Source organism: Numenius arquata, chromosome Z, assembly GCF_964106895.1.
Source record: "Numenius arquata chromosome Z, bNumArq3.hap1.1, whole genome shotgun sequence".
NCBI lineage: Eukaryota > Metazoa > Chordata > Aves > Charadriiformes > Scolopacidae > Numenius > Numenius arquata.
Genome location: NC_133616.1, coordinates 38,354,836 through 38,367,947, shown reverse-complemented (window position 1 = coordinate 38,367,947; position 13,112 = coordinate 38,354,836). Strand labels below are relative to the sequence as shown.

At 37.8% G+C, this 13,112-nt stretch overlaps 1 protein-coding gene across 2 annotated transcripts in view; it reads left to right on the top strand.

The window, feature by feature from the left end:
* Nucleotides 1-13,112, top strand: part of PCSK5 (proprotein convertase subtilisin/kexin type 5) — a 258,951-nt gene that overhangs the window by 183,015 nt on the left and 62,824 nt on the right. The window contains exons 15-21 of one of the 2 annotated variants that reach the window (XM_074166804.1): nt 592-694; nt 1,245-1,438; nt 2,922-3,006; nt 5,682-5,779; nt 6,336-6,465; nt 7,500-7,615; nt 9,466-9,581. In XM_074166804.1, coding sequence (XP_074022905.1) covers nt 592-694; nt 1,245-1,438; nt 2,922-3,006; nt 5,682-5,779; nt 6,336-6,465; nt 7,500-7,615; nt 9,466-9,581 — 842 coding nt within the window. Of the gene's footprint in view, nt 1-591; nt 695-1,244; nt 1,439-2,921; nt 3,007-5,681; nt 5,780-6,335; nt 6,466-7,499; nt 7,616-9,465; nt 9,582-13,112 lie in introns of those variants that run through there. The other variant, XM_074166803.1, reaches the window with a different exon arrangement.

Sequence of the window (13,112 nt, the reverse complement as noted above, 5' to 3'; positions counted from 1 at the left end):
GGATCATTGGGTACAACATGAGTGTGGGTGAGATGGAAGTCTTGCTAATTAGCAAGTATTAGCCACAGCTTTTGCAGCATGTAGCAGCACAGACGGAGGCACATCTGGGCCCTGGTGGCTGGTTCAGTTGGATTGCTTTAGCCACTTGGGCCAGTTGTTACCCAGTTGGTAACCAGAGTAGCCACTGATCATGTTGTTCATCATTTATATTGACCTGCTTGTTATAAGTGATTTTGCTAATAGTTCCTTATCATGAATTACAGAAGGTTTTGAACATTTCTGAATAAAATTCATAATCGTTTGCTACCCATTTTGATCCAGAAATAGTTTCTCTTTGATAGATTCTATAGAGGATGCCACACTTGATAAAAATTATAAATCACTGTGAAGAAGTACTGAGGCCAGGATTTGCAAGATCTTCATGTACTAAAAATCTTCTCTTTTTGGTGGAGCCAAATTACTATTTGGAATTCAAATCAAACAGGGAAGCAGTAATTGCATTCTGCATTAAAATACTATGTTTTAAGGAATGATAAGTACTAAATTAGAAGTTTTGATTCCTTCCTCCCCTGTATTCTGGTTTTATTATAGGTCCCTGCAATGCAGAATGCAGTAAAGTAGGGTGTGATGGGCCAGGACCAGATCATTGTACTGACTGTCTGCACTACTACTACAAATCTAAAAACAACACACGGTAAGACCAAGAGAGAAAAAATCTTTACTTCATAGATTTCTTAGTGTATATTTTAACTTTATTTCCTCATCTCTTTGCTGTAGTCATGGATAATTCATTTTCCACTGAATTTGACAAATTTTCTTAAGGGTTGAAAAAAAACCAACACCCTAGCTGATCAAAATTTAAACTACAGCCTTCAAACACCCTTCTGTGATTATTTCCCCATCTCTTGACTATTTTTTCATAAGAGACTATATATATATATGATATATATAACTGTGATAGCTACTACACCTTCTGTGATTGAGTTTGAACAAGATAGGAAGAAATGTAGATGATCAAAAATGATACTGTATAACTGTCTGACAAAACATTTACCAGTCAGATAGGATATGCTGCAGGGAAATAAATGGAAAAGGTACCTTGATTCAATGCTTTGGAGGGTTACACGTGATCATTAGAAAAGCAGCAATGCTGAGAAATACTTCTGCTTTGCAGTCATGGTCCAGGAATGTGGTGGCAGGTTATTTCATTAACAACTCTGCCTTCTCTTCCCTGCTGTCTGCAGGATCTGTGTTTCGACCTGCCCACCTGGTCACTACAATGCAGACAAGAAACGCTGTAAAAAATGCTCACCCAATTGTGAAACCTGTGTTGGAGGCCATAGTGACCAGTGCATGACCTGTAAATCTGGCTACTACCTGAATGAAGTAACCAATAGCTGTATTACCAACTGCCCTGATGGGTTTTACCTGGATAAGAGTTAGTATTTCTTGTTGTTTCTTTATTGTGGGCTACAGAATTTGATCTGGGGAGGTTGCTGGAATACTTACAAGCAGAAAAAACGTACGTTGATGCATCTATCTCTTATCCCATTCCTCTTATTAAATTGTTGCCAAGTGTGATCAAGAATCTCCTCAAAAATCTTCCTTTATTTTAAAAGCACGCTTAGCGGCAAGATGTCTTTTCTGCTTATGGTTGGGAGTAACAGTAGCAGAATGAAGGCAGTTCAAGAGCAAGATAGAGCTGCAGGACAGAGCAAGTTATCGCTACTCCAAAAAGGGACATGCAGCACCCACATTCTGAACATTCCCTATTCCCCCCATATTTAAATGATACAGCACCAGATAAAAGAGAGAGCTGAGGAATCAACCATGGGCACCGAACTGGAGCTCTAAGTAAAATAGGTTCCTCAGGTGTAAAACGTGGTTGCAATTAGTGTTTCTGACAGACCTAAGTACCTGCAGTGATGTCATGACCCAAGAGCAGTAATACTCTGCCATGTGAGATGCCTGCCTTCAGTTTCCTCCTGTGATTGCCAAGTAGACCACCCACGATTAATTTCCAGCTTTGTCTAGCAAAAATACGTAGACATGTATTCAAATGTGCTTAAGACTGCAGTGACTTCAGTGATCTTTAGACACATCCTTAGAAGATAAATATGTGCTCGGGAGCTTTGTTCATCTACGTGCCTGACCCTTTGCTTTCTGCATCATGAAGCTGTGTGTTCATTTTTGAGAATTAGTAAAAACAGGTACTACTTTAATTCTTCCACTTTTTACTGCTTGAGAACTGCAGTAAAGGGAACTCCTTTCCACCCAGTTAAGATGGATAGATGAAAATTCAGGATGAAATAGGAACACCAGGCTTTTCTTCTCAGAAAGGTACATGGCACTGCATCTCAAAAGACACCAGGTCTGAAGAGAGAGAGAGATCTCTCTTAAAGTAGTGAGCTCTTGAGATAAGAAGGCAGGTGTTAAGTAATTTATGTGTTGACTTTGTTGAAATCAGACCTGTTGATGCAGGTGTGTCTTTAAGGACCAAAACAGGAAGAAGAAGGACAGGCTGCTTGCATGGAAAGTGTAGGAGGTAAATTACAGGACAATCTCTGGAACACATGGCAATCATTACTGCGTATCATTCCTGTATGAAAAGATTGTTTAAGTCAATGTTATAAGTAGTTAATGTAAATTTAAAATGTTTATGAAGTTTTTTTAATGACCTCAAAGCCTGTTTTTCTCAGGGTACAACTATAACTTCAAATGTTTAGAAACAGATTAAGCCATTTGGTGTTTGATGGAAAATGCTAACGATAGGCAGAATTTAGCTATTTTAGTCTAGCTTGCTGCTTCCCTCCCTGATGTTAAGCTAAAAAGCAGTAAGTCATGTAATAGTATATCCATATAGTTTTATTAAACATAACTGACCATGGTTTCCTGGGCTGTTCTCTTTTTCTCCTTTGTAGATAAGATTGTTTGCCGAAAATGTAGTGAAAACTGTAAGACATGTGTTGAATACCAAATCTGCACAGAATGCAAACTTGGCCTAAGGTAAGGAAATGATGGATGTCACTAAACACAATACCTGAAGAGGTTTACAAGACTGTGGATACACAATGAAGAACATCAGATAGCTATTTAACCTTGAGTGGCCCTCATTTAATGTGTTCCATCACTGTTTAGTTTGTAATATAGTATTTTCTTGTGCTACTATGTGCCAGTTTGGCTAACAACTGATTTTTAGAATACTTTTCATTTCAGGCAAAATAAAAGCCACAGTCATGTGGAAAGCTGGCTTCTTCACTTTTTTGACCTACAGTGTGGCAGTCAAGGATTATTTTAGAGGTAGAGCTGATGAATCATGTTAATCTTTCTGATTCATTCCTGTGATAGTTAGAAACTATTTTCTTATCTGTATTGTATTTCTTCATACATACAGTCATTCACTTATCTCAAGTACCTCAGGCTCAATTCTATTACAATATAGTGTGCACATATTTTAAACAGCAGTGGAAATTTTTTTCTTCATAGGGAGACTTAATCGTTCTTGAAACTGATAGGTAAAACCTACAAAGCAGCAGTACACATTTCAAGCTCCTTTATGACTGAGTGACCTTTTGATCCAAGCGGCAAAGGTCAAAAATCTTATAAAATTCATGACAGAATGTATGCTGGCTTTATGCCACGAAAAATATGAAGTCAGTGTTCAGTATCTGTAGGGGTTCTTCTTGCAGAATATGAGTGTTCTGCAAATGTTTTAACACTGAGCTTTTACTTCCATCAAAGTGGATTTTCATCTTTTAGTGAGTAAAAGCTGAATGTTGTTTGTTTTTAGGACACCAATAGCTGGATTCCTTTATATCTTGTAAAGGAATTCTCATTTCTGTCTATTTATGTTGCATCTAGATTTTCCAAGTGCCTGCACAATTTTTATTACGAATGTCTCCATTTTTTTAAAAGTGGCCCTTTGAAAAGGAAGTGTGACCTAATGGGAAAAAAAGGATGAGATCAAATCAGAACACTGGTCTATTTACACTTTCTGTGAATCACGAGTATCTGCTTCCATTTTAAAATGTTATTAAATTTGCAATCCGTGTTAAGATTTTGGAGGATTTTAAGAGACTCAGCATGAACTTCTGTGTATCTGAAAAATCAAATGAGTAAATTAGCAGTTTAGAAGTTCCTGTGATGGGCAAATATGTCAGGACACCAAGATTACATAGATCTGGGACCTTACAGGACACAGTTGCTGTACAAAAGCTATGCCCACATTTTCTTCCTTTCTCAGGAACTGAGTTTCCCTGTCCATTAACACAGACAGCAACTTGTAGCACCACTGAAGAAAGTACACGAGTCCAATCAGTGTAAGAAGAGAAGGAGAAACTGAAATATAGAAAATCCGAAGAACCCAAAGTTCCTGCTTTCTTGGGCACTATTAGCAAACTGAGATTGATTTTTAGTAACGTTTTGAAAAAACACCATCTGTGTGGGTGTGACAGATAAATGAAGCCTTGCAGGACATGCATTTCATATTCCCCAGTTGTTTGAAACTTGCTGCATTTTCTTGGCAGAGTTATCGATGGGCAGGAACCTGGGTGGGACTTCAGAGACCTGGATTCCAGTTCTGATCCTGTTACTGGCCCATTAAATAAACTTGGGCAAATTATTAGTTTTCTCATCTGTAAAAAATGTGATAATGCTATCTTCCTTGAGAAGCACTTTGAGGTGTGTGACTGAGGAAAAATAATAAGAAAGCAGAGATTGTTAGGTTTGTTAAATTGTTAATTAAATCTTTTTCTAAACTGGGACCATATATACTCTTGAAAATTTCCAGTGGTGGTAAGCACACATGACTTTTCCTGGAACAAATCTATAAAACAGGGTTAGCACTCATTCAGGGTGGTAACCCCCAGAGCTGAAGAGCATTTTTAGAGTTAAATTGGATGAAAGCTAACGTTCCTTAGAAGAGAGCAAACATGGCAGAGAAGTGCTAGCTTAAAAAAAAACACAACCAAATCTGCTGTAGGCACCTTATAACATGAAAGCATAAGCAGCTACTTAGAGGGAAGCATGGAAATGTGACTCTTTATGCTATTTCTTTTTCCTCTGTTACTCACTCTTTTGTGCTGTTTCAAAAGTGCCTGCAGGCAGAATACCTCCGACTGTAATCTTGACAAATCTCCCCAGCCACTCAGAACGGGCATTCAGTTAGGAGGTTTCAATGGAAACTACTATTGCAGAAAGAGATGGAGATTTCCTTCACTGTGAATCTATTCTTAACCTGTGCTGTAGCATAGTATCAGGAGACGCTGCTGGTCTTTCAAGAGAAGCATAAGATCTTGTTAACAAGTCCCTTAGCATTTTTTGTTGGTATAGCGGTGCTGACCCTGTGCCAAATTCCTCGTGGGTAATTGCATTTTACATGCCTGAATTTTTAGTACTCTGGCATTGTTCATTTTTTTTTTCTGTCCCTTACTACTTGGTAGTATTTACAATGAGTTTGTAAACAGCTTCTGTATTTCACCATGGGGAAAACTGCATTTCATTCCCACTTGAAGTGATTGCTGTCTCTAAATTTATAAAATATGAACAATGAAGGAAGCTGATGAATCCTAATGTATAGGTTGTTCTTTTATTAAAAGAGAAGTACTCGTTTGTGCACGACCTTGTTGTCCTCTGTTGCTGTTCTTTGCCCAAACACTGTGCTTTTTCCCTTTTTACAATAGTTTGCATGGCACTAAATGCGCTATCCGCTGTGAAGAAGGAAAATACTATAATGGTAGAGAATGTGAACCATGTCACCGTTCCTGTGCAACGTGTGCAGGTACCCCACTGACATTTATTGGCATCATTTCCTTTCCTCTATATTTTTAGCTCTGATTTCATTCTACTATATCACCATTCCAGTATAACATGATTGCTTACATGTAAAAACAATTATTTTGATAGTTAAAATATTTTAAATACAGCAGACTTCTTTCAGCTACCATGAAAATTGAAGTTTTCTAATTGAAAGTGTGCGTACGCTCCTTTCTTTTTCCTTTTCTTTTTTCTCTTTTTTTTTTTTCCCCATCTTATTAGAGCTCATTCTGATTTCCAGTAATGCCCTCCATTTTCTTTCTGGGATGGAATAATGACTGAGAGATTTAGTGCAAACTTTAGAATTACCAACAGCAATTTCTTTCAGAAAAAGATAGACTGAAATAATGTAATGTTGTTTATTCTAAGCATGTACCTTTATTGCTTGATGCTAGTTTGAAAGAAAGGCAAATAAAACATGATCTCTAAAATTGTAATATTTTGCTACAGTTAGAGGTGGCGTCTGTTAGACAATAAGAGGAACTAGCCAGTAATACTGTGTATTTTCTATCTGGTTTAAGGTGCTGGAGTAGATGCCTGTATAAACTGCACACAGGGTTATTTTATGGAAGATGGAAGATGTGTGCAGTCCTGTAGTAGTGGTTATTACCTTGATCACTCTACTGAAAGTGGATACAAAAGCTGCAAAAGGTATGATCAGTGGCTAATATACGTGTCTGATGTTGGGCAGTATATTAGCTCTTACTGTGTTGAAAAAGATAATACGAGAACATAAAACACTGCTGACTTCAAGAAATGGAAAAAATATATTGCATGCTAAGCAAATTAAGGAAAAGCTTTTTTTTGGTTTTTAAATTCGAGCTATATTCATGTAGCTCTTCTAAAAGTGTTCTTTTCTTGTACATATATGTGTCCTTCACTTTAAAAAAGCCTGTAGTGAGAATCTAAGTAGAAACATAAGATTTACAAATTTGGTAGAGGATCTGTGTTTCTCGGTAACAAACAAAAATAGTCAAACTTTTTTCTTTTTAATTGCAAATTAATTACTATTCATAAGGACCATTTCAGTTCTTCAGCTGCGGATTCACGAACATGGCACAAGTATATTACCAGACTGCTGTCCAGAACAGCTCACCCGACTCAGTGTACAAATGGGTGGATAAATCTTAGCTTTGCTGTGCTGTGCAAGAAAGGGACGTTTGGGTTTTTTTCTGTTCCATTCTTTGTTAAACAAATACCATTTGTTACCCTTTGGAATCATTTATTATTGACTCACTTTGAGTTCACGGCAGAAAGGGAATCACCATGTGTTGTAGTTTTCCACACAAGAAAATAATCAATACACAATGAAAATATGATGGAGCCAGAAGGGTGATGAAAGGACTGGGCAGCAGGTCAGTCTTTTCCATCCTGTGGCTTTAGCTCGTGCCTTGCTGGCACATGTATGCACAATCAGCTTGATACGTTTGTTGATTAGTTCTGCGTGGTTCCAAAATAGTAGAATAATGCAGCTATTTAGTAAAAAAAGTGTGAATAGAAAGTGGTTGGATGAAAGAAGCAGGACTGGGTTGCAGGAGGAGTTAATTATTTTTAATTACTATTATTATTAGAGCAGCTGATACCTCTAGAAACAGCAAACAAGCCCTTTGCAGTACAGAAGAGGTCTCTTAAGAACTCTTGTATTTGGTGAGTCCATAAGACCAGCTCCTGCTATTGTCTTTCAGATGTGATGCCAGCTGTTTGGATTGCAGTGGTCAAGGAGACAGAAACTGTACAAGCTGTCCAAGCGGCTATAACCTAGACACTGGTGTCTGTGTAGTGGGAACAGTCTGCAAGGATGGTGAGTGCAGTTCTTTGAAAAGATCCATTTTCCCACTGCCAGCTTCTTCTTTTTTGGGGTTGGTTTGGTCTCTTTCTTTTCTTTTGGTACAGTCTTGATTTGAGTTCTACACTACTTCTTAATTTTTTCAGGTTTATGAAAAGGAGAAAACCACATTTGCGTGTATTAACAAGATTAGTCACATCCGCTTTACCTGAATTTTCCTAAAATATTTTTCCCCCCTGCCAACAACCTCCTTTTCCTTATCTGTTTTTCAAAAGCCATAGCTTTCAAAAGATTTTTATATGAAAACCCTAGTGTACTATCAGTAGAATCACATTTATCTATTTCGTCACTTTAAACTGTGAAAATGCTGGTAAGTAAAAAGGATTTTAAGTGCCTATGGTATTGTCTGAATTATGTGAAAGGGTAATGAGAACGAAAGAATTCTGAAATAGGGAGCACCGAATTTGTGATGGAGATTTGAACTTCCTCCAAGTTCTCTGTGGCAACCAAGATAGCATTCTTATTGCATATGATTGGCTTATTTATTCACTAATATTCATTCCTTTCAAATGTCACAATTACAGAGACACTTAGATAACATCATGCTTCCCTAAAAATGTTACTATGTGAATTACTTGTTGAAACAGCCCAACAAGTGCAGTCCAACAGGAAAACTATACCAGAACAAAGCCTAGTGTTAAGCCATGTGGAAGATACCTGACATAAGATGTACAAAAAGCTAACAATGACTCTTGGGTCCAGCTCGTTTCCACCGGATTTAGTAAGAGTTTTACCAAAGACTTCAAAAGGAGGAAAAAAGAGAGGGTGCAGGCTGGAGTCTTGTTTCTGCGGACCTTTGGAGCTCCTGTTGAAATTTAAGCCTTCAAAATTTGAAGACTACCTGTCGATTGTAAAGTTACATTACAGGTCCTGGGAAACCAGTTATGAAACCTTTTCACATGAGGACATTAGAAATTTCATTGCAATCTAGAGCAAGTCCAGAGAAAGTCAGATATAGATGAATTAATGAAGAGGAAGAGTGATGCTAAGAGTTTTGAGTAATGGCTGCAATATGGTATGGTATTGCAGTTGAATTCTGCAGTGCAAACATTTGACATACCAGTTTGGCCATTAATATTGTTGGATAAACTTGTCTTCATTTGTACACACACAACTTCAGTCAGATGCACATGTGGTTGCTCAAGACTGGGGACACCCCAACTCAGTATTGTTTCCCCCATTATTCCAAGTGCAGCTGCCATAAAAGGGCAACACATCAGTGTGGGGGCCTTCAGGCAGTTTCAGTGGACCATGCTGGATCCCACCACGCAGCACGTGTTCTCAACAGTCTAGGGTAGCCAAGGAAAGTCCAGAAGCAGGGTGGGGGATAGGGGTGGTGACTGTTAATTTACAAAGCACAGAGGGTCTCATTTCATTGCCTGACAATGAAGCACTCATTACTAGTCTAACTCACTCGATAGGATTTGCATTTCTGTTGAGAATGGTTTATTCTTTTTCTGTGGTTTGACTGTTTTATTCTTTTGATTCATAAAAATTGGGAACAAATTCCTTTGCTGTAAATATCACTGTTTTCTAATTATTCTCTTTCTAATCTTTTTTTCCTTTTCACAAATGGATACCAATCACTCCCTGTCGGACCACACAATATCTCTTCCTGAAAAAAAAAAAAATGCTGTTGACTGAAATTCCTTTTGATGGACCAAATTTCCTACTTGCTACCTGCTCCTGAATGGTCTCTTCAACCAAATCTGCCTGTCTGACCAATTAAACCCTCCTCCATTGTACACGCCATGTTCTCCAAACCTTCAACCTCCTCTCCTTCTCTTGCTGCTGCCCTCCGGAAGCCACGGAAGAGTCCTGGGCCGAGGGAGGATTCTGTATGCTGGTGAAAAAGAACAATCTCTGCCAGCGGAAAGTGCTTCAGCAATTGTGTTGCAGAACATGTACGCACAAGGGGTGAACTGACACCTCCCAGCGTCCTCCTGCTCCTGTAGACTTATAGATTAATTCATATTACTGAAAAAGGAAAAAAGAATAAAAAAAAAAGAAAGAAAAAAAAAAAAGAAAGCCACCTCTCTCTCTCCCCCTCCTCTCTGTCTGGGGAGATGGTGAACTGTTTGTTGGAACTTAAATGGAAAAACTACAACACGCCTACCTTTCATAACTGGGTGTCTAGAGCTGAGCATCCAGGATCACAGAGTCAGTATTGTGTGACCAAAGCATTTGATGCCAAAATTAACGTTTAACTCATGATTTGATTTCCTATCAACCTTAGGATTATTCCTGTTTTTTGAAGGTCATTTTTCTTCCCTTTTTTTCCTGCTTCTTTCCCCTTCAAGATGTTTAAAGAGTGTTTCAAGAATACAACATAAGTTTACATGGATTAAAACTAAACAATATAAAAATGTTTGCATTAGGTTTTTTGTGCTATGTATATTGACAGGGGGAACTTGAGTTCCTGAGGGGATCAGAAACATCATTAGCTGCAGGACTAAGTTCTGCCCCTTTTGTAACAGTATTTAAAAAAAGAAAAGTTAATATTTCTGCACACATTTCTTTCTTACTTCCTCTGCTGTGAGCTGTTTTTTGTATCACATGCAGTATGTATATATGTTTGCCCAAAATGTGGTTTTGGTCATATAGATTTCATTTTTAGACAGCTAGCTTATTAACAGATATGCTAGGATTTTTATTTTATTTTTTTAAATTGTCAAAGCTATTTCAAATAAACTTTAAAAAAAAACATTGTTCCTGTAGCGAACAAATTCAAAAGATACTACTTCTCTTCGTTTGCGTAAGCGAGAGTAATGTATACGCTTGGAAGTCAGAAAACATTGCTAACGTAAGAAATATTCATAAATTATTGTTGTCTTGTAACGTTCATGAAAAAAAAGGGGATATTATCATACAGATATGTGGAGCTATTTTATAGTGCTCATATGTAAATGCCAGTGTGACTATATGCAACAGGATGTGTTTACAGGACTGGATTTATAATTGTGCCAAATAAGTCTCCAGGAATAAGTACATATAGGGCAATAAATCAATGGTTCTCTTGGTGTAACAATTGTGTCATGGTGGGCCTGAATCTGCTTTTAACTGCTCACAATAGAAACTTCAGCAGGAATAGTCCTGCTGAGGCCAATGGAGTTACCTCACTGTAAAACCATGATGGGTGGTGAGAGAAGTGGCCCCTGCCTTTCTCTCTTCTCCGAGGCACACGGCTGCCAGGACAAATTTCCCTTTAATATATCTTCATCAGCTTCACTTAGCCTACTGTTTGAAAGACATTCATTTAGCAGAAAACAGAAAATTGAGCTTCAAAGATACTGTTTTCAGGGGATAATACTTAAAATGTATGGAGTGTCTTTCTCAGTTATCTTTCTAGAACATACAAAGAGAAAATGGATTGCAGGTGTTTAAGCACGTAGATGTTAAAAAATAAAGAGGATCAAAAATTATTATGAAACTTTTATAAACGAATGAATACAAACCTATAGAGGTAATGTACCACCTTTAGCAGAGAGCAGATAAACTATTACAACCTGGTTCGGTATGACAGGGAGCCAGCCAAGCTCCTTTGGTGCCCATTACAAATTTCCTGATAAACATTCAAATTTAAAAGAATTCAATTTGTGCTAGTTTAACTACTAGTTTGTTACTGCCTCATTTCTCAGTATAACATGTTTAACTAGAACATAATGCTTTCAAAGTTTAAGTTAATATTATATATATATATTATATATAAATATATATTCATAATTGAGATTTAATTATGTAATGGATTGTAAAGAATTTGTTTGGATACTTACAAATGTCTCTAACACTATTATAGAGAAGAAATTAATATCTTTGTTTTCTTTTAAAAAACTGACACATTGTTATATCCAAATTCATTTTTACTGAAAAAATACTGTACATGTGTAAAATGTTCAGTTGTTATTTGTAAAATAGGGTAGTTCTGTTGTAATTGATATTGGCCAAAATCAATGTTATTCCATATTTTATTTTTTCTATTAAATTAACCTAAATTCCTGTTCTTTTGGTCTGGAAGAACATGTTGATAATCTATATGTAAAAATCTTTGTTGAAGGGCACAGGTTGCTTTATAGTATAGAGCACTTAGATAGCACACACAAGTCATTGAAACAAATTGGGAGGGTAATGGTGCTTTAATTTTATTGCAGATTTTTTGTGTTTTAAGTGATGGAATTTATGATTGCAGAAATGTCTGGTTTCTGTGGAGGATACCCTTTGTGTAGTAGCAGTACAGCCATGTCTGAATCCTATTAGGTAGCAGCATTGGCTTCCTCCGAGTTTGTGATGAGTCTAATCTCTTGCTTGTTTAGGATTAAAAAGTGAAATGCTTAACTGCCTATTGGCTCAGGCAGTCTAGGAGGAAGGTTTCATCTTTGCAGTCATACGTGGCCATTTGCACAATGAGGTGCTGATGTCTGTTCATGTGCCAATACTCACATCCAGTACACCTCAGATCACAATCCCAGGCTGCCAGCTGAGAACAGCGGGCTGTCTGTCCTTGACAGTAGATCAAAGGGCTTAATGTAGGCTCATCTGTGACCCCTGCAGGGTGAGATCCTCCACCAGCATTAGCTGATGCTCTCATTCATTTACCACTTGGGTCCTACAACCTGCATGGAGACCAAAGTGGCAACTTAGCCAAGAAGTCATATATTCAGATGACGTTTTAAGCACGTTCACTGAGGCCAGGTAAAGAATTTCTTGGGGAAAAAAAGCCCCCATTTTAGCCTTAAATGTCTAATTGTTACCAACTTGATTTCAAAACAGGGAGTTAGGTCATCATTCTTACAGTTTCCCTGTCAGTCCTAGGACCAAGCACATGTGGGCTGGGACATTCTTAGCAGTAGTTTGGTAAGACCACAAGTGGAAAAAAGGTTGGCTTACCCCTTACACCAATATTGTATGAAGATCTGCTTCTTTCAGCTCCCACCCCACCTTCATCTTCCAACTGGTATGAGAAATTCAATCAAGCACAATGTCTTTTATTGTCAAGATTTCATCTTTGGGTAGGAAATGCACAATGACTGATAGTAAGCTTGTTATAGCTCTGGCCAAAGAAGTCTGCTCTAGAAGGCGTATCTGTAAATGTTGAGCTGTGAAGTTGCACAGACAAGTAAGCATAGAACTGAGTTTTAGGCTGAAAACCAGTACTTTCTGGTGTCTGCTCAGATTTGATCATTTTTATTTGTGTTGCCTTAATAGCAGTGGCCAGATGCAAGCAAAATTCGTAAGCAGCCCTGTAGTTAGTCCTTGTACTAGGGATCACGGCAGCAACAGGGCTGCAATTGAAGGAAGCCAGTTTGTTCCCAGCTGCAGAGTTTTCTTATGTGATTGATCCTCCCTCTCTGATTCAATGGTGAGTCATTTGGAGTGTTCAATATTTGACACTGTGGTTGGCACGCAGAACAGATACCAACGATTTTAGGAAGATCAGAAACTGCTAAACATGAAC